Here is a 26,838-nt window from a genome sequence, read left to right as displayed (position 1 = left end):
GAAAATAGAAACTATAGGCAAGAATTCATTCATAGACATAAAAAAGCACATACTGTTACTGCAAAATCTAATCTAAATCAATACATTCAGTTTGGATCCAGATACAAAGGTTTAAAACTCTGTATTCATACATGTAAATTATTGCTTAAATTCAGATCATATAGACTGGCATTATATTTGAAAACAGTAAAATGATTTTTTTTAAAAAAAATATGAGATGATTCAATAAATCTTATAAAAGTAAAGCTTAATTTAACAAATATTACTAAGCAAATACTTTTAATGTCTACTCAGTAAGTTTCTCACTAACACTGGGAAATCTTTTTAATAGACATTGCATCAATTAATTTTGCTTGAATGAGTGAAAGCAGGGTGTTTGGCATATTTCGTGTTTTAGATCCATCTGAGATGGTTCAAGGGACACTGGTGACATAGATACTAAATTAGTAATTAGAGAAATAGAAATTAGTAATAATCTTTCCTTTTTCTTAAAAATACAATTCTATCCATGTTCAATAAGCCCCCAATATTTGTTTTTGTTTCTTATGGATTGGCCAGAGATATTTATTTTCCCTAACTAATTATTTGGAATATATATATAATATATATAATATATAAGGAAATTTTTAAGTCATGAAATATGAGACAAAAGTAGATAAAGGTTCTGTTTCCTTGAATGACCTTGAAAGTTCATTCAATGAAAGAATACAGTTTGTCCCAGAAGGTCCAGCACTTGAATTAGTTTCAACTCTGTTCACTTTTCTTCCTTTGTAGCCATACTCTGACAAAGCCTTAAAGGCCAAACATAAACATCAAATTTTAAAAAAATCAATAGATCAATAGAAAGATAAATAACCAAGGTATTTACAATAACAACAACAACAACAAAAATCTATTAGCAGAGAGGAATGCGGGTTAGGGGGACTTATTATGTCAAAAATCTGGGCTTGCCTTTATTTTCTTTTGCATTTATGAGCATGTTAGACTAGTATGCATTTGTAAACTTTAGAATGTGGTTTTAAGTTTTTGCTCATTCCTAGCAAGGCATGCCAGCATCCCAGTCATGGAGTCCTATAGGTCCCTTAGTAAAATCTGCCACTTTGCTTAGTACTCAGTTTTCTAAAGGCCAAATCTGCAAACATACTCAGCTTGAAATGCTGTAGTTGCTGCAAATGTAACTTCCTACCTAAAAAAATATGTATTTGTGAATAAGAGCATAAAGCTGCTGCATTAATTTATCACACAGCACAATTGCATGGCAGTAGCACTCTAACTCAATAGTTTCCAAATATCTCCATCCTACAAGAATGGCCTAGGTAAAAGTGAGAAATATGATAAGGAGGGTTGAGTGGAAGATGAGGTACTAATAGAGAGGGGCAGGCAAGGGACAAGGTGAATAATGGTGAATGAGGTGGGGTTTGAAGGAATTGATGAAGGGCAAGAGAGGAGGAAGAACTCCACTCTCCAGGTTCCCTTGGGGGTCTATCACTCTCTAGGTTGAAGAATACTAGTCTTGTGCCCCCCCTTCTCCAGGGAAAAGCAGGCAGCTATTTATCCAAGGGCTAGCTTGTGAGTATAAGAGCTGAACATGCTGCCTGAAAAGTGATTTCAGGCAAGGCATATTGAATCACACCAGACCTTGGTGTGCTGACTCACAAAAGGGGGATGCTCTAGCCAAGTGAATTGAGGAGAAGCTAGTTGGAGGACAGACCAAATGTGACCCACAAGAGAAGCCTATGAAGCCTCTGCCCCTCTTAGGCCACAAAATATCAGCCAGCGGATGGGCAGAACAAACTGGCAGGCAGAAGGAGAAATGGCAGAGCATCAAAGGATACTGACAGACCCTTAACTGCGTTTAATGGTGAAGCTAGAAGCCATAGAGAATCACATGATTACTAATCCATAAAGTGTAGAGATATATACACATTTAATTTGAAAAGTTACAATTACACTAAAGAATAAGGAAATGCACTTCTGAGGGCAAAGGATTTTGGTTTGTTCGTTTTTACCAATACTACCTGTTGGCTGAGTTTTTTAAGGTAAGAGATAACACTGTAACTAAGTCCACAATCTAAATTATCTGATATCAGATTTGGAGCTCCCATCATCCTTAGTGCTTTCTTTAATGGCTATAAGGAAACAAAATACACAACAGTAAGAATAGAATAAATCTTAAATACTCAAAAGTTCAGTTATAAGGGGCAAGGGGACATGATTCATTTCTTAGAAGTCAAGGTGCTGTACATAAAACCAAACATGGAACATTAAAAAGTGGCAATGAAAATAGCAGAGAAGTAAGGAGCAGAAAAAAATCAGAAGAGAGTGGGTAAGAAGAGCAAGTAGCAGCCAATTCAAACAAGTACATTGCTTTCAGTCTTAATCCCCATCATGAATCACTTCCCACTGCATATGATTGCAGAACCCACACTTGCCATGGTACACAGCAACACAGCCCACTCTCTCCTCCCAGCAACACCAGTGGTCCCCTTGAAGACTCTGCCTTTTCACCTCTAGAAACTTGGCGTTAAGTTATGACAGCAACTCCTGAAATGACCTTGATTGTCTTGATTTGGATTACATGACCAGTTCAGAATAATTAGGCATTGTTTTCTCAAAGTATAAAAAACAGAATGAGGCCAAGATGTTTTCTTCTCCTTGGATCCTCTCTCTAATGCCAACGCCTCCACATCATGTTGTGTCAAGGACGCATTTAACCAGCAATAAAGAACTATAATTTCTTCCATATTTTGTTTATGGACTGAAACGCCACAATGAGTTTCTAGAGTTCAAAAGGGAAGTTGGTGTAACATGAATTGAGACATACTTGTTCTTACATTCCAGAATTACAATTTTATAAGGTTAGTTTTAATAAGAGAAACATAGATGTGCTTATAACAATGACCATGGCAGTTAAAAATAAAGGAAACAGAAAGACAATGCTCTTTTGTGCCGCCATATCATCTCCAAACTCTACATATGGCTTGGGAAGACAGTGACGGCACAAATGTTCAGAAAGTACAAAGAGTTATCTTCTTGCAGGGATAAAACTTTTGATTCCTTATGACAAGAATCATCAGTGACAGTTAATACATATGCATATATACACACAAAAAATACATACTAGTAAGTAGTATGGAGGCAGAGTTTTTAAGTAGCTGTCAAAAGCCTGTCGCCACTTCAGATTTGGCTTAAGCTTGTGAACTTTAAACAAGTCATCTGTAACACAAAACCAAGTAATTGTTAGCCCAGAACCAGCTTGCAAGATGTAAAATCAAGCAGTTGACATTAGAAATTGGATTTGATTCACATTAGATGAATATTTCATTGCAGTTTATCTGATTGTCTTTCCTGGTTGTTGTATATACCAAAGTTCCATACAGATGGTCTCCATCTTACAATAGTTCAATTGAAGACTTCTTTAAACTTCAAGATGGTGGAAAAAGCTGGGCAGTGGTGGCGCATGCCTTTAATCTCAGCACTTGGGAGGCAGAGGCAATCAGATCTCAAGTTCGAGGCCAGCCTGGTCTGAAGAGCTAATTCCAGGACAGCCAGGGCTACACAGAGAAAGCCTGTCTTGAAAAACCAAACCAACCAAACAAACAAAAAGCATAGAGGGTGGGGCCCAGCAAGATGGCTCAGCAGGTAAGGGTGCTTGCAGCCAAGCCTCACAAATTAGTTCCATCCCTCAGACCCACACGGCAGAAGGAAGAGAACAGATTCTTCTAACTTGCACATACATGCCATGGCATGCACATCCTTCCTCTCTATTTGTTTTTGATTTTTTTTGACCTAGGATTTCACTATGTAGCCTAGATAAGCTTTAAATTTACTATGTAGCCAGGCTTGGCTCATTCAGGATCTTTCTGCCTCAGCCACCCAATTGCTGGGATTACAGGCATGTACCATCATGTCTGGCTTAATATGTCTCTTGAACACCATGTGCACCAACATAACTCAAGATATTTACCTTAAATATGCAGCTATTCCCTATCTTTTAATATATAAATATAATTATTTTAGTAATCGAAATATATGCATTATACATATTGCATGAAAACTTCCAAACACCCTCTTTATTTCCCTCCAAGTATGAGAAAAATATTTCTAACTTAATAATTCAAACTGGTATCCCAGCTATCAACATCTACCTGTTATTCACACTATAAAGACAGCGGATAGTATCAGTTCGTCCTCTATTGTTCCTTTAAGTTTCATTAGGCAAATAGTTGACTTACAGAGGGAGAAATGCATACATTCTTTACAAATAGGTCTATTCTTTAAAAAGTTCTTTGGTTAAGAAAAGCAACTAGTTATTTTCTTCTCTTTATTGCCCTAATGAATTATTCACTCCCTGTGAAACAAATTTCAATAAATTTACAGAGCCATAAAAAGCAGGTCTTTTGTTCTCCACCCCCTCCCCCACCCAGAAGAAAGCAAGAGATCAGAAGGTGTCCTTGACTGAAGCCCTCAGGTCCTTTACAGACCATTCATGTCTTGACAGGAAGCCATGAAACGCTATGGGAAGATCCTGCTATACTGTGCTATTTCTTGAAGTCTTTTGGGAATTACACAGAGGTTTGAGAAGTCTGCAGAGCTGGAATGTAGCTTAGTGGGATAGCACTTGCCTAGTCTGCGAAAGGGCTTGTTTTTGATCCCCAGCACTGGAAAACCAATCTGACAAGAAATCGACTCAATCAGCTTCTAGGCAAAGCATTTGCCATTGTTAAAAACAGTAAGGATGGGGCTGGAGAGATGGCTCAGTGATGATGAGGACTAAGCAGCACTTGTTCCAGCGGACCCAGGTTTGAGTCTCAGCTCATAACAGTGTACAACTTTCTAGAACTCCAGTTCTAGGGGACTCTGAAGTTTTCCTTCAGCTTCTGTGGACATTAGGCACATATATGGTGCATAGACATACATGCAGGCAAAACCTCTATACATAAAAGAATAAATTCTTAGCTGGGCGGTGGTGGTGTAAGCCTTTAATCCCAGCACTCAGGAGGCAGAGCCAGGTGAATCTCTGTGAGTTCAAGGCCAGCCTGGGCTACCAAGTGAGCTCCAGGAAAGGCGCAAAGCTACACAGAGAAACCCTGTCTCGAAAAACAAAAACAAAAACAAAAAAAAAAAAAAAGAATAAATTCTTAAAAAGAAAATAAAAACTAAGGGTATTGCTTATTCTGTTTTATCTGATTTGTTTATATCTAAATGTCTCTCTACTATTTACATTCTTGTCTACATAGAGAGCTTGAGGCCAGCTGGCAATACACAAGACCATAAGCTAGAGAAGTATGTAAGCACTATCATGGATTATTTGTCCTTCTGTGTCTCCTTTGTTTCCGACACCATAACAAGTGTTAACAGTTAGCACTAGTGTTTTATATATAGAAATTTTACTCAGGAAGTAGATCTTATGGTATTTACTTTCATTATAAAAATTAATAATAAAAAGAAACTTTTGAAAGACAAGAATGGGGCATGTTTAGGGCATAAATTGTAGTGATGTTTCATTGGTGTACAGTCATGAATACTGGAGATTAAATATGTATGCTTTTTGTATGCCAATCCTCATGCAATCAAGTGGATCAAAAGTACACTTAAAAAAAAAACAAAAACAAAAACCCAGCAGCCTAAATGAAAATGACTCTTTTTTCCTTACTATATATTTGTGGAAATTGAGGTCATAAGGACATATTTAAGAAAAGGGATAGATTAATACATGAACTAGAGACACATTTTACTAGTAATTTAAGAAAGATTTATTTATTTTTATTTTATTTATATGGCTGTTTTGCCAACATGTATGCCTGCAGGTCATGTTCATGCAGTACTCTCAGAGGCCAGTAGAGGGTGTCATATTCCCTGGAACTGGAGTTCTACATAGTTGTAAAATAGTGAACCTGTGTCTTCTGGAAGAGCAGCAAGTGCTTTTAAAGGCTGAGCCATCTTGCCAGCCCCTTTATTGGTAATCTTACTATCCTCTAACATATAGCCTGCACTTTCTACTGTTAGCAGCAACTCTTAGAAAGAACATGTTTAGACTGGACTAAGAAATAAAGTGAAATATACAAAGCAACCATGCTGATATATTTATGATGACCTACTTTTAAATTTCTTAAATACGAATAAAGTACTGCCTTTTAAATACATCATACATTAATAGTAGTACCTTGATTAAATTTTGTAAATGTTCCTTTTATGCAAAAATTTAGAAACCACCAAAAATCCTCACAACTTTACACATAGAAGGATGTCATGTAGTATATTACTCTAAGAAAATACAGTTCTTCGCCGGGCGGTGGTGGTGCACACCTTTAATCCCAGCACTCAGGAGGCAGAGCCAGGTGGATCTCTGTGAGTTCGAGGCCAGCCTGGGCTACCAAGTGAGTCCCAGAAAAGGCGCAAAGCTACACAGAGAAACCCTATCTCCAAAAACCAAAAAAAGAAAAAAGAAAAAAAGAAAATACAGTTCTTCAAATGAAGAGTAAACATCTTCATATACATTTTCAACAGCATTGAGTAATGGCTACTTAAGTCGATCCTTTAGAATTTTGTCATGGAACCAATCCATAACTTCTAACCCTGCTTTGCAGAATTGACCCTTGTACCTTACTTCCCCACCCTGCTTAAAGCATATGCTTTTAGCGTATCTAATACTCTGGGGAGAAAGGAGTGTAATCAAGTCAGTAGCCTCACAGAAGCCCTAGTTTCTGAAGAAAGCCATCAAATTCCTCTTCAACAAGAGCCCTAGTTTTGGAGCTAGAGAGACGGATCATTTGGGAAAGCGCTTGCTGTTAAAGCATGAGGGCCTGAGTTTGGGTCTCCAGCACCCATGGAAACGCCTAGATGCTCAGCAAGTTCCAGAGAGACCAAGACACTGGCTCTCAAAAATCAAAGTGGAAAGTGATTCAAAAAGATATCTGACATCAACCTATGGCCTTCACACAAACATACACACATGCTCATGTCACACACACACACACACACACACACACACACACACACACACACCATCTAGTTTTCTGGGGGCATTCCAACTCATCAGAAAAACCAAGATTCTTTCAAAGGTGGAGAACGAAGGGTGATTAATGGAGTTTGCAATTTGAAGAACAGCCAAGATCAGATCAGGTATCTCTTCTATTTGATGTACAAGTCAAAATAAGAAAGAAAAAGGAAATGAAGTTCTATCTTTCCACATCAGTTACACATGTATTTACTCTAGTATTGGTCATTCCTTGATGGAATTTGAAATGCTTATGAATCTTTTATCTACCTAGTACTTTGCCATGTTTTAAAGATGATTAAGTAGCACTTATTTTACTCACCTAAAAGAGGAAGTAAAACTGGGTAGTTGTAAGGCATCACAAAGAGGTTTACACAAGTTAAAGTCGTACTAGCTTTTAAATAACCGAACGGATATCCGAGCTCATTGTATTTCCCACTGCTGGTAACAAACACCTAAGAAGAACATGAAGCAATGTACAGTTACGGCAGGGATTATTCTAGGTAAGGCCAAACTTGTAGCAACATCTGTGGCACAGCAATTCAAAAAACAGACTCGGTAGTTTTGCATAGGGTCATGTAAAAATAGCGTGCTAAATAGGCATATTCAAATTATAGCTATTCCACAATTATATTACAAATTGAACTAGATGATACAATAACCACTCAGAGGCCCCAGGACACATCAACAATGTCCAGAAATTCACTTGGTTAGTATAATGGAAAATGATGCTGAAATAGTATTAAGTATGCCAGCTTCCCAAAAGAACAAGGCATGATTACAGGAGACTCAGAAAAAGAAGACTATGGTTCCATTCCCAAAGAAAGGCCATTAAAAGACTGTGAAAACAGTCCTTATACATACTTCAATTAAGTCTTGCTGGTTCCTTTCATTTTTAACTGAGTAAATATTATAGAGTAACCTATTATGAGACAGAAACTATTGTACACTTCCTGAGGCAGCAAGGAGATGCTTCACTTCAATCTGGAACACATTTTCTTGGCTACATCAACTTAGAAGAGTAGAACATTGGTTGTATTCACATAACTACCTTTTGATTCTTTATTGGTATTCCTGAGTTGGTGTGCATTATCTGCCAGCTTCCACACACCTGATGTGCCATGCCAGAGTCCTCCAGCCTCCATGTTTTCTCTGTGTTCCTTCTTTAGACTCTTTGACTCAAATGAGGACACCAATACAAACTTTTGGAGACCTGGTCCTACCCCTTCCCAAAGACCTTTGGTAGGGTTCCTTAATGACAACAATTTACCATGCTACTTCTTCGTAACAGCAATGTCACCTACAGTTCAGGAAATTCTTCTTTAATCCAGTTATTAATCCCAGAGGCAGGCAGATCTCTGCAAGTTCGAGGACAGCCTGGTCTACATAGAGAGTTTCAGGACAACCAGGGCTACATAGTGAGATCCTGTCTCGAAAAACAAACAAAAAACGAAAACAAGAAAAAGAAAAAAGAAAAAAAATTTTCTTTCTTATGTAATTGATGACGCCATAAAACATAAAGAATGCTAAAAATGATTCTTCTAGATTTTTGTTGCAATTCGAACTTTAAACAGATAACTATAACAAAATGGGGTATATTTTGTTTCCTAAGAGGGAGAAATGATGCATCACGCAAAGTAAAAAACAAGTGTGTGTGTGTGTGTGTGTGTGTGTGTGTGTGTGTGTGTGTGTGTTAGTGCATATGTAAGTACAAGTGCACGTGCATGAACATGTGTATAGGCCTAGTTAACGTGTGCTCTCTTCTGCTGCCCTCCACCTTATTTTCTGAGACATGATCTCTCAGTGAAGCTGAAGATCAACAATTCAGCTAGCCTGGCTGGCCAGAGAGCTCCGGGTCCCCCGTCTCTACCTGTCTATGCTGGAGTTACAGCTACAGGTCCTTGACGGGCGCTTTAAAACACAGCGAGCCCTGGCCTTGAACGCAGTGCTCGTCTCGTCCAGGCGAGCCAAGCTCTCCACTGCCTGAGCCTCCTCCCGGCTCTATTAGAACACCTTCTCGACTCAAGTTTTGAGATTTCCTCGGCCCGGCTCCATTCTTTGTCAGTCCCACCAATCAACCAGCTCAAATTCGTAGAAGGTCAGGACAAAGACTATGCATGACATTTGAGAAGCTGTGGAGAAGTAGGGACAGATGTCTTCCGTTTCTTTGGAGAAGATTTAGAAGGAATATGCTATCTAGAATGAAGTTTACTTAAGAAAAAAGGTGTGATTTGTAATTTTATTTAATTTTGTTGTGGAAATTCAAACCTCCTACCCAAACCAAACTATTCAAAAGAAGAAGTTAATCTTCTAATGTCCACATTTCTAGAATTTAGGGGTAAACAAGGAGATGGCGAATATTCCAGAAAAAGGACAGGAGGGAGTTGCCCGTCCTTTTCTGTTTCTTGACCTAGGTGTTCTTTCCACTACAAGAAAGCCAGTTGTGTCCGTTTCTGGCCACTACCCTGCAGCCCTCAGGAGGAAATATGATTCTGACTTCGGACACAGTAAGTTAAGTTTAGCAGTCTGAATATAGAAAAGTACAAGTATACAGTATGTAATCTTTTTTGTTTGGCTTCTGTTCAATACTGTAGTTCTGAAATGTTTTTTAAAATTTCTTTTTGAACAAGGGTTTCTCTGTTTAACAGTCCTAACTGTCCGAGAACTAGCTCTGTAGACCAGGCTGGCCTTGAACTCACAGCCGCCTGCCTCTGCCTCTGGAGTGCTGGGATTAAAGACATATGCCAGTACCACCTGTAGTTTTGAAATTTTGTTTCTTCCCCCTTTATATCTTTGATTCAAGCTTGTTCCTTTTCTTTTGAGCTAGCCTTAGCATCTTGAGAGAATTAAAGTAGCTTATAGATGCTGTGTATCAGTGATCTCACATTTTAGAACAGAACAGATGAGTGTCTGAAAGTATCTCTTGTGTCAACAGAACCTAAAAATTACTGGCTGGTATGTGGTCCCATAGTTCAATAATAGAACGGACATCTTTATAATGTAGGACTTTTTTTTGTATCCAAATAAAAAAGCTATGACTGTCAAGTCTAGAATTTTACAAGGCAAACTCCACAGGCAACTCTATTAAGCTATGAGCAGGTCTTTCCTACTGCAGCACAGCCCTCAGAAGCGCGAGAGAATGCTGTCTCTCCATTTGCCTCATCTAAGTCAAATCCCAGTCAGTGGGGCTTGTACTAAAGAAACTATAGTTTTACTGCATTATACTCATACAAAAGGTAATTTCAGAGTTTCTGGTTCTCGGCCCCAAATATGCAGGACTTCTCATTTGTCAAGTTCAAAATAAGGGCTGAGAGTCTTGCTCATACCTGAATTGAATCACACCCTGTAGTTTAATGTTCTTAGCCTGGGGAACAGATCCGTTCTTACGGGTCTACCCAACCCCAAATTCTCAAATGTGTGGTTTCATCAGATCCTACTTCCACAAATGGCAATGTACATTAATGTTTCCTACTTTTCTAAGTTTATTTTCTTGGCTACATTGTTTATTTGATAGCATTTAAAAATGCAGTGTTGGCCGGGCGGTGGTGGCGCACGCCTTTAATCCCAGCACTCGGGAGGCAGAGCCAGGCGGATCGCTGTGAGTTCAAGGCCAGCCTGGGCTACCAAGTGAGCTCCAGGAAAGGCGCAAAACTACGCAGAGAAACCCTGTCTCGAAAAAACCAAAAAAAAAAAAAAAATAAAATAAAAATGCAGTGTAATTATTATTAAATTTGAAATATTTTAAAGTAATTTTTGAAAAGATTTTTAAAGTTTTCATTTTTTAAAGATGTATATATTTTTATTTTATGTATGAGTGTTTTGCCTGTATGTATGTTTGTACACTACATGCATGCCTGGTGCTCATGGAGGCCAGAAGAGGGCTTCAGATGCCTGGAACTGGAGTTAGAGACAGCTGTTAGCTGCTGCATGCCACATGGCTGCTGAGAACTGAACCTGGATCCTCCCAAGAGCATTAAGTTAACCGCTGAGCCATCTCACCACACCCATATTTTTGTTTTTAATTATGTGTATATGTGCGTAGGGGTATGTGCATGTGTGTGGTGTCCACAGGGGCCAGAAAGATGGCATCAGATCATCTGGAGCTGGAACTGCAGGAAGTTGTGAGCCACCTGATGTGAATAATGGAACTGAACTTAGAGTCTCTGTAAAGTTAGTGTGCATTTTCCTTTGTTTTGGTTTTTTGAGACGGGGTTTCTCTATGTAGGCCTGGCTGTCCTGGAATTCACTCTGTAAACCAGGCTGGCCTCAAACTCAGGGATCCATCTGCCTCTGACTTCCAAGTAATGAGACTAAACGCGTGGGCTACCACGCCTGGCCAGTATGCATTCTTAACCACTGAGCTATCTCTCTAGACCCCCAATTTATAACCAATTCCCAGGTCCCAGAATGATTATAGACATTTGGCTACTAGGTAAAGATAGATACCTGCCAGCAAGTATGAGGAGATTTTCTTTCCAAGATGTACTGAGTTAAGGGAGAGGGTTCAAGTTCATATTTGTCAAAGGGCAGTTTATCTATAACCATTGGTTCACAGTCGACACAGGAAAACCTCACAACAGGATGAGACGTTCGTGGAGGCTTAAAAAAAAGAGAGGAAATACAATTGGATATCAAGCAAGCTCACAATTCTAACCATTCTGAAAGTCCTGTTACATTTTTGTCAAACAATCACTAAGATACCGATTAGTATTTGAAGAGTTTCTAGAACTTTAAGAATCACCATGGCAGTGGTAACTCAAGTCCTTCACCTCTAACCTCTTCTTAGGATTGGGAAGATGGAAGATAAGGAAATGTAGTGCTAGAACTTCAGTGAAATAAAAACTATTAATTATGTTAAAGTAACTCTTATGATCCATAGGATGAACTCACTCTCAAATCCATTTTGTGACCCTTAAGCATTTGATGAGTGTCAGTCTTCTGCAGCATGAGGTTAGATAACTGTGATACCACTGAACAAGGAGTAGCTTTTCTAATGAGCTCAAGCTACTAAGAAGCAAAAGGAAAAATAGCAAAGGTATGGAAGGGCAAGATACACAATGATAATGATCTGGTCACAACTTCAGGGGCTCAAAGGAATCTTATAGCATTGCTCATACCCACGTCTTTGCTTTGAACAGCTGAAGCTGAGGGTGCTTTGGGTGAAACTTCAAAGGCCTGTGTGTTTGGGGCACCATAGTAGAGCAAAGGAGAAGCAATTTGATCAGCAGCTTTGTATAACTAGAGACCACCACAGAGAGAAGGGAGGACAGCCAAGGCTGAGACACATGGGGGGGGCAATAGAAACATGATGGAAATGGCTTGGCTTCCTTTATGAAAAGTGGAAACACATGCATTGAGCTTTGTCATTTATAAACTTATAAGACGCTTGAGAATTGACAAAAACGACTCTCCAGTGATCTACTACAGGTGGGGGAATGATAGGGCAAACTGTGTATAAATTACTGGAATTTCCGTCATTCCAGCTTTCCCTTATTTCAGGTTTAATCAGTTTGTGAAATGTTTCTGATTTCTTAGATCTGTGTATCTAAAAAAAAAAAAAAAGAAAAAAAAAAAAAAGATAAACCCCTGAGTGAAACCCCATGGCTATCAATAATGAAATAAATTTACCAAAGGGGTTTGAAGGAGCTATGAGCTGACGGGTTTGCCACCCTGGAGCCCTGGGGGAGAGAAGAGGAATATTTTCCCTCACCCACAGAATGGGGCTAAAAGGTGTCTTGTTCATTGAGCCTTCCATGACTACTCCTGCAAATATAAGTACCCAAACTGGTAGCCTGGGAAAAAATGCAGTTCACTGTGGAAATTTCTAGAACCTAAAATACAAATTAACCTGAATCTGGCGAGTAGAGGAGCAATGATATGTTTGTATTCCCCATCCCTAGCCCCAGACCACACATGAACTACTCAGGCTTTCTTTCCTGGAGGATAGGAAACAGAGTATGTTTCCTACAACCTCCTATTTTCCTAAACACTACCCCTGAGAAAAGCCATTTCATCTGGTACTAAGGGTAACTATAGCATCCAACCCTCTTCTACCAAATGCAGACACCAAAAGACAAACCTTTGCTTAGAGATAACTTTTTAAGCAATGCATAATTAGAATCATTGAAAAGTAAATGGCTCACCAGGGTATGATTATAGGTACTTGGGAAGCCGAGTAAGAAGGACTGTGAGTAAGTTCAAAGCCAGCCTGGGCTACAATGTGAGAGCCCATCTTAAACAAAAAATGTGAATCCACATGAAACAGAAGTGCCTTGATTAAAAACACAGAATCAACACAGATGTCTATCAATGGATGAATAAATGATGAAAACAGACAGATACATAATGGAATTTCAGCCATAAAATAAATTTGACAAAGGAGCTGGGGATTTAGCTCAGTGGTAGAGTGTTTGCCTAGCAAGCACAAGGCCCTGGGTTCGGTCCTCAGCTCCGGAAAAAAAAAAGACAAAAAGCAAAATAAAAAAATAAATAAAAAAATAAAAATGAATTTGTCAAATTTGTAGGATAATGGGTACAACTGAAAAACACTTTATTAAGCAAGATAACTCTGGATCAGGAAGACATATGTCCTCTCTCACATGTGGATTCTAGTTTATAATGCTTAAATATGTATATCTAGATGGGAGAAAGGGTAGGTAAAGGCCAGGGGCCCATCAGATGGGAAAAAAGAGGCCTTAAAGAAGTGAGGTGGAGAAGGCAACAGGACACATGAGCTATTCACATTGAAGGGGGAAGGCTGGGGCAAAAGGCTGACGTGGGGCAAGGGCAAAGGGATGCTGAAGGGAGCAGAGGGAGACTCAGCCCAGATGGAGCATGTATGAGAACGCCGTGAGGAAGCCTGTTACTTCCCGAGCCGGGTTTGAAAAACGAATACTATAAGGCAACTGAAAGGGAATGTCGAGTAGCCGTGAAAGTGTATCGAAGTAGAACTGCACAAATTTTGATCTGCACTTCCCTTCAAGGACAGAGACAGCTGTTTGTTTACATTTTTCTCCTACTTCCATCCTTGAGAGCAGCCGCCAACTGCTCATTTTTACCTTTTCATGCCTTAATGCAATGTTTTCTGCATAACCAGCCTCCCATTATTTTCCTATTTTATTGTCCACAGTAAAAATAATGACATATTACACAGAGCGGCTGTAGCTGCCTAGAATGTGTGAGGCCCTAGGTTCACCTGCCAATATTGCCACGAAAAAAAACAGCAAAACAAGAAAAGCAAACGACACATAAATAAATAATGAATGAATGTAAATGTTACTTGGAAAAATGTATCTTTTAGGAGGGAGAAAACATTAAAACAATGCTCTCCTAATTTGTTTCCAAATGCATCAAAATAGCCATATTCAAAATAAGTTCCTATATAAAGTATGAAAAGAAATAAAAATATTTCAAACTTTGGTTACACACACACTAAATAAATGTAAAAAAAATTAACTAAAAGCAATGCTTTAATATCCACACGGCAAAGGCAACAGCACATAAGACTAACAAGTACGATCAAATAAAGGCTCTTCTCCTCTGCTTTAAGGCATAGAACTAGCCTTTCAATAAAAGATGGAAGCCAAAAAAGAAGGGGGTCTACTAGCCTGTGGCACAGCTTAAAAGCCTCAAGTTATTTTAAAAGCTTCGCTGTCATCTAATTAAAAACCCGGATCAGTGTTTACTCTTTTCATTTATAATACTTACTAGTGAAGATAAATTCTGTTCTGGCCAAAACGATTCTGGAATTGGCCAATGTCCAACAGGAACACCAGTTTTAGAATTAGGTCGCACATAGATGAGTTTATGACAACTGTGCCATGGCTGAGCAGCAAATGAGTTGCTCGGCCTACACAAATCCATCAGTCCATCTACGAGAGAAATATGTGACAAAGGCGGGACTGCTTTTGACTGTTATTTATCTTCTCGTACACAAAGGACAAACTAAAACTAAAAATATGAAAGGAGGAAAAGGCAGTGGCAGTCCAAGGATTTCTGTTCTCTCTCTCGAGACAATTTGAATCTAATTTGTCCTTTAACTCAATGCCTCCCACTATTCTTAATGTACTGTGAGAAGAGGAAGTTGTGTGGAAAACTCCTTTTACATTTTAGGAGACTTGGGCACATAAGTGAAGCACATCACAACACAATGGTCATTTTTCAAGAATTCATTTACCCAATTAGGCAAATGAAATCATTTGTTCCCTGGTATAGTCTTTACATTTTTGGGAGCTGGCAAAATAGATCATAAATTCCATTTACATTTTTGCTCTATACCCAGTGACGCCCAAAACAAAATACATAGCTTTCTAAATTTTCTTGATAATTGGGAGTATGTTGGTGGCATATTCTATGTATACATAGGGGTGGGGAATAAAAAGCCAATAGCTCAAGACTGTTGTGGAAAATTCACCCCATTTTCTCCATACACCATTCTATGTAATCTGGCCACATATAATGCATAGTAATACACCATTAACTCATTTTAATTATTTAAATTAGCTTATTTCTTTTGCCTCCCTAAACAAAAACAAAAAATCCTTATGCCATGATTTACTAGTCTAAATTATAATTAGGAAGGACATTTTAGTTATTTGGATGTTATTTTCCTTAAATTACAGAAGACTTGATTTATTTATTTTGGCATTACTTTAAACAAGTAATTACTTCAGGTTATGAGATTTTACAGGAGTTCACCAGGCTCTAGGAAAAACATAGAAATACATGTGAGGATCCCTCTACAGTTGGGCACACAATGCTGGGGATGCCCATCTTTCCGAGCAAAGTATTATTATTTTTATCAGATTCTTTGAGACTACAGAACTCTGGACAAAGAGGAAAAAAATGGAGCTAGAAAGGAAATCTGAGCTACTTATGAGACAGCAGATGCAACTAGTATTTCAATCTGAGTTTCTCGTTCATGTTAAGGTGGTAAACACAAAATTATGGACTGGGCAGTCAGTTGCCAACACTACAGCACACCCTTCCCTATATGGGTGATTCAAAATATGCTGTGAGGCCCCAGTGTTCTTTGGCAGACATTCTTAACTTAGGAATCCAAGAAACTCCTGAAAGTACACATAAAACTGTATTGTGTGACTTAAGTCTTTTTCTCCAAGGAAAGGAATCTACATTTTCCAACAATTTCTCAAAGGGATATAAGAACTAAAGAGTAAAACAAGTCAAGAAACACAAGATCCATTGTGCTAGACAAAACTGTGCTACTTTCTGCCATGTATAGTGGATCCCTTTGGCCTTACCCAAGGGAATCAAATCAAACCAAACACCATGCATGGTAATAAAGAAATCTGTCTCTCGGTCTCTCTTTCTCTCTCTCTTCTCTGTCTCTGTCTCTGTCTCTGTCTCTCTCTCTCTCTGTATGTGTGTGTGTGTGGTGCGTGCACATACCCATGCTGAGAGAATGGAGAAGCCATAACAAAGAACAGGGCTTTAAGGAAGTCCTGTACTGTATCACTGTGGTATAATTTAGTTCCCCTGATCCTTCTGAAACCCATTCAGAAACATCCATTTGACACACCATCTGGAGCTTCACTATGGCTTAACTTCCTTATGCAAAATTAGCCAATGCTTCTATATTTTTAGATGTCAAATTTTCTATAAGATCTCATTTGAAGAGAAAACATTCTGCAGTTAAAGAATGGTGGAGAAAATACCAATATACAACCTCACAGAATACTGTAAGTTCCTGAATAAACATTCACACTCTTGCTATGGGGTGGTAATTAACAGAGATTTCAGAAGGATAATTTAGCATATTTGGTGATCACAAGCGCCAAATCAGATCACTACTCAAGTACCATACCATAGTAGATATCCAAAAATTTGGGGAGCAGAGGGATGAATTAATCAGTTTTAGCCAAAAACTAAGGTCAGAAAAAGTAATTTCCTTAGGAAAATGTTTGACATGAAATGAAGGTTGCTAGATTTTTTTTTTTTTTTCGAGACAGGGTTTCTCTGTGTAGCTTTGCGCCTTTCCTGGGACTCACTTGGTAGCCCAGGCTGGCCTTGAACTCACAGAGATACGCCTGGCTCTGCCTCCCAAGTGCTGGGATTAAAGGCGTGCGCCACCACCGCCCGGCAGGTTGCTAGAATTTGACCACCTAACACATGCATGGGCAGTGATCGATCATACTTCAGTGTTTGGAAGGATGTTGGTGATGAATGGGATGCACATGGATACTGGATTCTACCGCCACATGTTTAATGTCTTTTCAATCTTAGGTCATTCTTCCTCACACTATATTATGGTAAAAAAATGTTTTAGATTAGAAAATGATTACTGTACCTTCTCCAACAGGAAGCGGATCTGGTCCTGTTTTTTCAAAATTAATAACTACACCACTCTGCACTTTTTGAACTAGTGATTCTAAACACTGATTCAACATTCTTTGTGTTCTTACACAGTAGGAGCGACCTATGCCAGAGAGAAAAATAAAGAGCATAAGTTTCATCAAATCAAATCCTGGTTCATAATACAAGTATTTGAAAGCCTTTAGAACCATCATAACTTTATTAGCAGGGATGTGGTATGAACAATGACCTTAAGCAGCAGAATTCACAGATTTTGAAGGCAAGCAACCAAAGGCTAGCTGCGGCTCTTAATAAGAACTATACTCAGCCAGGCGGTGGTGGCACACACCTTTAATCCCGGCACTCGGGAGGCAGAGGCAGGCGGATCTCTGTGAGTTCAAGGCCAGCCTGGTCTACAGAGAGAGAGAGTTCCAGGAAAGGCGCAAAGCTACACAGAGAAACCGTCTTGAAAAACCAAAAAAACAAAAACAAAAAACCCTATACTCTCCCACCCCAAATTCTTCCTGCAGAAACCTGAAAGGACAGTAGTACCTCCTGTGACTTCACACATCTGTGTGATGGCCGATTCATCAGTTGGTACACTCCCTAGTTGCTCTGGTTCGGTAGAAGCCACTCCAGGCAAACGCAACACCAGGGCAAATAACCTTTGATCCCAACGAAAAGGTTCTTTGGTTAGTTCACTTCCAGGCAGAGGAGAATTCAAAGGAAGATGAAGCTGATAAGGCAAAATTTGAAAAGGTTCATCATAACAACCCATATAAAAGAAGAAAGAGTTCAATGGTTCACTGCACTTTCATGGAACTCAACAGAATTAAGCCATCTCTTAAGGATTACCAACATAGATTTGTGCAAACTGTATTCTTAACTGGAAATACATGCCTCCCACAGAAATAGCTACATGTTCTCTGCTATTTAAATGAAATTAAAAAAATATATCTCACCTCTTCTTGAACGCTAGCAGTACTTGTTAACTTGTTTCCATCTGTGATGGTAATTAAAATAGATGGCTCTAAAAAAAACGGATTTCTCCCCTAAAATATATTTAAAAAGCATTAGAGCTGAGTAAAGCAATATGATTTTACTTAAACTTCTACATTTGCCTTGCCAATGATCCCTCAAGCATGATAAAATTTTCCGTGATAAATAAGAAATAAAAGCCCATCCGTACTCATGAACCCGTTCACCTGAGATAAAATCCTGGCACAGGTTAAGGGACACCTGGGGCACGTGCTCTGCAGCGCAGACAATGTGTCTCGGGATTCTGAGCAGAGCATTTAGGAGAGAAAGGAACAATGGTGGCGGCAGCAGCACGTGCTTCTCTGGCCTCCTCTTTTATCTGGAGCTTTCCAAGTCTTTTATTAGACTGGGGGTGGGGGAAGAAGGAGGGACACAGAAGATTTCCCTCCCACTGCCTTCTTCCAACATTTTGCAGCACCTTATTCATCATATTCTCAGATTTCTGAGATCAAATGACAAGACATTTTATTTAGTGTATAATCCATTGATGAACTGATGTTTAAGAACCAAAAGAGTTGACCGGGCGGTGGTGGCACACAGCTTTAATCTCAGCACTCGGGAGGCAGAGCCAGGCAGATCTCTGTGAGTTTGAGGCCAGCCTGGTCTACAGAGCGAGTTCCAGGACAGCCAGGGAAAAACAAAACAAAACAAAACAAAGCAACAACAACCAAAACAAAACCAAGAACCAAACATTTGGGTTTGCTTTGTGATTTTTATGAAATGTGCATCTATAAGCTGCATGAACTTCCTTTTGGTTGATAGTACAGGTAGCACAAGTCTTGCCTAATTTTGCACTCTTACCCTAAATCATCAAAATAAATTAGCTGTACTCACTCAAAAATCATTACCTGTCCATAATTGTCTATTCCAGATATTAATCTGTTGAGATTTAACAAATCAAATGAGGATCTTAGAGCCTGACCAAGAGTAGTCAGTCCAGAAGCCTGAAGATTTTTCAGCTCGCTCATGAATGTGGCATGATTTTCCTTCCAACCAGCCTGAAAACCAAACATTGACAAAGAAATTCTCAATTATACAATGATTAAGATAGAGCACAAATAAGCACCAAATAACACAGTACCAAGCCTCTGACAAATTAATCCCTCTTTAAACTAATTCCATTCTAGATCTTGACTGCTCAAGTGGAAGCAAACAAGCAGTCACTTTCCAAAAGTTCTACTAGCTTTAACGATCAAAGGCAAAGAACTCAAGCAAACAAAACATTCATTCAGTATTGCAAGCAGGAGGGCTTTGTTTCAAGAAGGTAATCTATATTCAGGCTCAACTAAATCTACTCATACACACCAATTCCCTCATCTTAGTAGTGGCAGTGAGCAGATGAGCATGGAGTCACGAGAGAGTAAAAAGCAATTATTTTGTAGATGCACTGTCCTTGATAGAAGGGGGAGAGGTTATTGAGTGTCTGAGCTACATGAATTTTGATAACTAATAATCTTCTTGTCCAGTAGTTTCACTTTTAAATGACAATACAGAATTATACACATAAAGCAGCTAGAGAGACGGCTCCGTGGTTAAGAGCACCTGCTCCTCTTGCAGAGGACTCTGGTTTGGGTCCCAGCACATGTACTGGGTAGCTCACAACTAGTTATAACTCCAGTTCCTAGAGACCAGCATCCTCTTCTGGTTTCGGGGAGGGGGGGAACCTGCACACATGTGTGGCAAATATACAGACAAGCAGGCACACATAAATACACATGGCTACCAATAGATAGATAAATAGATAGATAGATAGATAGATAGATAACAAACAAATAGAGCAGAGCCGTATTTATTTGGAGACAATCCTGTTGGCACTATTAAAGATTCACAAAATCCCAAATGTAGAATAAGAAGAAAAAGAAAAGTTTTTGCAATGAACTACAGCTTCTAAGCACCCCTGGAAGCTACAAATCGCAGCAAAGAGCCAAAATTCAAGGTCAACAGCCCACTGTTGCTGTGATTAGTCTGCAGAATTGGAGGAAGGAAAGGATCATACTGCCTGGTCAGTGGTGACTATCAAAACAAAGCAACGGTGAGATATAAGAAGAGAAGCCAAAAGAAGACGATGGCAGCTCTCAGTATGTCACAGAGCAGTGTGTCAGCAAAGGTGAATGCACATGGCACAGCTTGGCAATGTAGAAGACTGCGTGTCAGTCACTTGAGCCTGGAGGACGATGAGGACAAGGATGATAAGCTGAACACTGAAGGTACACCAACCAGAGCAGTACAGCTGGAGGCAGAAAGAGGAAGTAATACAGAGATGAACTTAGTAATTTGTATTTAATATTTAGCTAAAGTCATGATGCCCATTATCAATTCAACTACAGCAAACACTGTTTCTAGTCTCCTCCTCTCTCAAAGCACCATAAGACACAGAGAATAAAAGAACAAATGGCCACAATGTGAAGGAAGAAGGGACATTAGAACAAGCCTGAAGATGACATGTCTTATTGATGTGAGAAGTAGCAAGAACCATCAAAAGAAGAGAACAGTTCCTAAAAGGATGAACCTTACTGGAGAACCACTAATAATATTATTATTGCTCTGGATATATGGCAGAAGGCTAGGCTAATGGGATAATTTGGGCTCTGACAATTAAGTGCTTTGTACAGCACACTCAGTAGTTTGGATTGTATCTGCAGTCCTGGGAAGAACGCAGTGTTCTTTTTAATTAGGGGAGTGGTGTGATCAGATCTGCATTTTAGCAAGATCGTTCTGCTAGGAGCTGGAGACTAAATTGAGGGGTGGAGGGAAGACTGAAGCTTGAGGCAGGAAAACTGGTTTGGAGACTGTTGCAGTAGCCAAGAGAAAAGTGACGAAAGCCTGAGCTAGGGCAAAAGCCTGAATGAGGGTGGCAAGGAGGAGAGGTGATTGCAGACTAAGGAAGTACTCGAAGAGGTGGAGTTACTGTACGGATTCAGCACCTAATTTAGTGGGATGCATGAGGGAAAGGGGGGCATGCATCAGGTTTGGGTTTCTAGCTTGGGGAAACCTATGAATGATGGAATCCTTACTTCATCAGCAATATTAGTTATACACTATGAGCTTATGTTTATATCCATATTAAGTGTTGAACTCCTAAAGGGCCACAGGACAGGTCAGAGTATGAGTAAAGGGAAATGAGTGTACTATTTGGAAGTCACTTTAAAACTCATCAATATTGTCAAATGTGGTGGGACCTGCTTTATAAGTCCAGCACTTATATGGTAGAGACAGTCCAGCCAGACTACAAATGAAATTCAAGGCCAGCCTGGACTCTATCTCAAAAGGAGGAAGCAAGATGGCTCAGAGAGTAAAAGTGTTTGCCATCAAGTCACACAGCGTGAGCTCAACCCCCACGACCCATAAGAGTAGCAAAGGAGAACTGACTCCCATCAATTGTCCTCTTATTGGCATATGTGTGCCACGACACACATGCCCATATACGTACACATAGATGCACATACACACAAGTGGATAAATAACTTTTAAAAAAAAATAAATAAATGTGTGAGGGGTAAGTCTCTGCGGGTAAAGGCACCTGTTGCCAAGCCTGATGACCTGAGTTTAATCCTTAAGACCCCCATGGCGGGAGGAGAGAAATACCTCCTGAAAGTAGTCCTTTGACCTCTACATATACTCTGTGGCATATTCACATGCACACAGTAAGCACATAAATAAACCGATAACTATTAACATTTTAATGGACAGCTAGGCATGGTAGTGCACAGCTGTAATCCAGCACTCAGGAGACTGAGGCACGGCTGAAAGCTTGAAGCCAGCTTAATCTACGAACCAAAATTTTGTCTCAAGAACAGTCAGACAAAAACAAAATAGTAAAACAAACCAACAGGGATGTAGCACAATGGCACTGTTTGCCTAGCATGCGCAAAGCACTGTATTCCGTCACCAACAGTGGCTGAAGTGAGGAGCTGACAGAGGGGCCAACTCATGGGGATTTTAAAAAATGCATGCATCCTGGTTTTGACTAGTCTTACTCATCAATTTGTCAGGATACTTACTCCTTAAAATTTCCTTTCATAGCATAGCTTGAAAGCATTTTACAAATGGTTTCAAGGTCTAAATATCTAACATCTGTTTTTAGGTCAATTCTTAGCCTTTATATTGACTTGGACAATATGAAAAAATTTTAATGTCATTCCATACTTGAGTGCTACAAGGTGTTGAAAGCAATGGTTTTTTTGGTAGCTGCCTGCATCCTATTTCAAGAAAGTAAGTTAATTTTCAATAAGGAAGAAAGGCTAGAAGACAAGAATTGAAAAATTTAGAAAACCTTATTAGTGTAACTAATTTCTTCCTAAAAAGCCATTATAAAGAAACAGCAGGATAACATACATGTTAATATTCTCCATTCACTGCTTGAGGTTATATTTTTTCACAGTTCAATTCAGGACAGCTAATGTGTCCTTTTCCTCTTGAAGTCCACACTCCACCACTGAGCTGCAGTCCTAGTCCCTAATGCAGAAGACTTTCTCTTCTCTGGACTGGGAACTGAACTTATGGCATCAGGCATGGGAGGCAAGCACTATATCACCAAGCTGTGTCCCCAACCAGGCATTTCGTTCAAATGACTCTACTTCCAAGACATTTTACTCTTGTGTGAAATAATAACTTCCATATATTCTTGCAGAACTATGCTTACAAAGCATGTTCACACTTGGTACCGGCTTAGAACAGTCCAGCCATTTGGTACACTATCACTCTATTCTGTTTGAACAAGCAAGGAAGAGGTGAAATTTGGTTCTTTTCTGTGGAAGGAACAGTGATGACAAGTAGAACACCATGTGACTACTGAACATTTGAAATGTGCATGGTTGAAATGAAGATGTGATAGAAAAACAGAATACACATAGGAGCTTTTTGTGTGTTGAGGACAGAACCTAGGAATCTTCACATGCTGGGCAAGGAATCTACCACAGAGTTACTTCCTCAGCTCTACACATGAGGTTTTGAGGGTATAGACTCTTCTCCCAAGTAATTCAAAATCTCACTATTTATTTTATACTGATTATATTAAAATGATACTCTCTGAGACATGTTCAGTTAAAATAAACTAATAAAGGGCTGGAGAAATGACTCACTGATTAGGAGCACATCCTGCTTTTGTAGAAGACACAAGTTGGATTCCAATACCCATGTGGGCGGGCTCACAACCACCTGTAACTGCAGCTCCACAGAAATCGTACTCCTCTGACTTCTGAAGGCATATGGACTCCCATGCACATACCCAGATATAGATACACATATATGTAATTAAAGAATAGAATCTTGTCGGGTGGTGGTGGTACACGCCTTTAATCCCAGCACTCGGGAGGCAGAGGCAGGCGGATCTTTGTGAGTTCGAGGCCAGCCTGGTCTACAGAGCGAGATCCAGGAAAGGCACAAAACCCTGTCTCAAAAAACCAAAAAAAAAAAAAAAAAAAAAAAAAAATCCATGTAAACTGCTGTTCTTTCTGTCTCAGCCTCCCAAGTGTTAAGACTAAATGTAAGTGCCATCACAAAGGGTATTTTTTAAATGTTGCTACTTGACTATTTTCAATTGTATATGGCAGGCATTGTATTATTTCTTTTAATCACTGATGATCTGCTAGGGACATGGAGGTCAGACATGAGGGCTGGCCTTTGAGGGAACAGACAATGGAGTCATTACAGATTTCAGGGCCACGGGAAACAAGATAAAACAATGCCTCTGAAGGACCAGTCTGGTAGCAACAACCAAAACAGACCAGAGGAAGAATGCAAGTCAGAAAAAGAAACTATATAGTAACCCAGGCTTGATGCAACCAGGGCCAGAAGCGCGACAGGACAGAGGCAGAGTAAACTGAAAAACATATGAAACGCACAAGTTATGACTTGGTAATAGAGGGCAGGTCCAAAAGGGGATGACGACAATATTCCTAGCCTGGGATATCTAGAGAAGGAAGGTTAGAGCAAAGGAGTAACCTGGGATGAGTAAAATCCAAAATTGAGCATTCATTGTCTTCACAGGTCAAGTTTTCAAAGTATCTCAGGAGGATTATGGTGAATAATAGCAGATAATCTTTACCAGTGTTTATACACTAGGAATTCACATATGCAAAGTGTAGAATAGCTATATATCATTCTTATTTTAGCCTCAGAAGCATAAGAAGGGTGGTACTATTATTATACCCATTTTCTAGATGAAGATGAGGTTCATCAAGGCTAAGCCAGGATTTGAAGCAAGCCAGCCTAACCTTAGAGCATCTCCCTACATTATACACTCCTCCACATCATATACTCCTCCACATATTCCCTAAGAGACCTCATAGACAAGTTCTGTTAGAGTAACGAAGTTCAAAGTTAGTAGGGTTTTCAAATTGCATTTTACTCAGCCTGTTTTCCCTGATGGCTAAGTACAGAACACTTGGGGGTGGGGGCAGTAAATTCGAAATTATATGACCTTCATCTAGCCCTGGCTGTCACTGACTAACCTGGCATGGTCCAGAATAAGTGTCTGGGGCACTGTTTCTTCATCCAGTAAATGAAAGGGCTATAAAACCAATGTCAAGCCAGGCATGATAGTACACGTCTTTAACCCCAGCCCTTGAGAGAAAGAGACGGGCAGTGAGTTTGAAGCCAGCCTGGTCTACACAGAGAATTCCAGGCCAGCCAGGGCTACACAATGAAACCCTGTCTTAAATAAAAACAAACAAACAAACAAACAAAAAAGCCAAAACTAACATCCCTTCTGATTTTCATAGCCTGTAATTCCACACCCATAACAATTCTTATCTAAGCATTTATTTACCCTATAATTCTATGTCTTATAATAATCATGTAAGTAAAGCTGACCTACAGAAGGAAAGTATCTGCTACCTTATAAAGCAAGTTAATTTAGGCCTGATTTAAATTTGCATAGCCAACTCAAAATATCCTTTCATATCAATAGAAAAGCACAGGGCTTTCTGTGTCTCAGTGTCCTCAGTTCTGTTTTCAGCTCGGCCTGACTGTCCACTAGCCATATATCACAGTTATACCTCCACGCAGTAGAGAGACTCTCCTCGGAGGTGGGAAGCCTAAAGAGGCTTCTCACTGCCGTCATCTTTACCTTCTAATCCAACTGCTTGGTTGAGGACCAGGCAGCCAGCATTGTCTTTCCCAGACTATTGCTAGAGCCCCTTGAACTGCCTGCTTTGTTCTCTGACATGTAAGACTTATGAGGTAGGCTCTTGCCCTAAACAGACCAACAAGGGAGTGTATCAGTATGTAATATCTGAAAACTCTTTATGATCGTGCATCTAGATTGGATTCTTAGCCTAGCCTTCATCAGGAATAAAGGTGTTACTTAGAACTCTGAGCTGACTGTCATGGCTGATGCTTGTAATCCCTGCATTTGGGAAGGCTGAGGCAGGAGGACAGAGAGCTGGAGGCTAGCCAGATCCTGTCTAAAAAACAACAACAAAGGGACTCGCTGGTTCTTGTGTCTATTTCTCCACTGGCTTCAAATGGAGGAGGAAAAAAAAGTTTTTATCACCCCACTCCCCACCCTCAAATCTCAGCATCCTGAACTTCATCCCATTTCCCAGAGACTACTTCTCTAATGTAGGGGTTTTCTAAACTAGAAGAACTCTGCCCTCTATTAAACCTTGCCAGAAGTATAAACAAGTAAAGGAGCTAGAAGATCAACTGTGCTTGAAGGGGAGGGATGTGGGAGTGGTGTTAGAGCCCTTTCTGAACGCTTCTGCTCTGTCTCTAAAGGTCATTTGTAATCCTTTTCCAAAATATCAGTGACCTTGTTTGACTTAGCATAATTCATAAGTTTAATAAACACAGTGTTAACATTCCCATTCAAAGTAATGCATAAAGATAGTTAGGTCAGCTACGCTTAAACGTCCACGTAGGAAGTGTTCCTTACATACTGTATGTAAACTGAGTATTTACAAAGAGAAAAAGAGATTATTAAGATTTTCTAGTATGGTTAGCTATCGAAAGATACCAGCAGTGGATCTTCAAAGAGAAAAAGCTCCTTACACATTACAGTTCTCTCACACAGCAGGCCGTGACCCTCTCTCTGGAATAGCAGAGCTTCTAATGTTCCCAACTTAGTGCTGAGCCACTGCCCTGACTCATTTTGGGGGCACCTTTGCTCCTCAACCTATCTTGACACTCTCCTGACAGTCCAGTCCAAGTCATCCCAGCTGAGGCGAGCCCAACTGAGTAACAAGGGCTGCTGTCCACACCAGGGAGACAATACATGCTGCTTTCCCTCCCGAGGCCGCACATTGTGTTTTGCATGAAAGAAAGTGAAATCAGCCCGATAGTGTTTGTTCTTCATAAGCCTATGCTAAAGAGCTATTCTAGACTCTGTGCTGCTTTGTAGATGGTTACAAACTAGATGATTAACGGATCTGAGTATTTCCCCAGATGTCCCAAGTTAAAGCCAAGGAGTCTAAATATAGCGGGGCCATCAATTCTCTTGTTGAAAGATAAACAATTTTCCTTTTTCCATCTGCTCTCCATAAGTTCAG

General features: G+C 39.7%; 1 protein-coding gene across 1 annotated transcript in view; it reads right to left on the bottom strand.

Moving 5' to 3' along the window:
* Positions 1–26,838, bottom strand: part of Ints6l (integrator complex subunit 6 like) — a 62,979-nt gene that overhangs the window by 20,528 nt on the left and 15,613 nt on the right. Inside the window, 9 exon segments of the mRNA XM_037198810.1 lie at positions 1,951–2,129; positions 3,122–3,216; positions 7,323–7,455; positions 11,447–11,599; positions 14,708–14,871; positions 17,307–17,435; positions 17,864–18,047; positions 18,274–18,363; positions 19,198–19,347. Of these exon segments, the coding sequence (XP_037054705.1) occupies positions 1,951–2,129; positions 3,122–3,216; positions 7,323–7,455; positions 11,447–11,599; positions 14,708–14,871; positions 17,307–17,435; positions 17,864–18,047; positions 18,274–18,363; positions 19,198–19,347 (1,277 nt within the window).

Source organism: Peromyscus leucopus, chromosome X, assembly GCF_004664715.2.
Source record: "Peromyscus leucopus breed LL Stock chromosome X, UCI_PerLeu_2.1, whole genome shotgun sequence".
Lineage (NCBI taxonomy): Eukaryota > Metazoa > Chordata > Mammalia > Rodentia > Cricetidae > Peromyscus > Peromyscus leucopus.
Note: the sequence above shows the minus strand (reverse complement) of the source record. Positions and strands in the feature narration are given on the sequence as shown.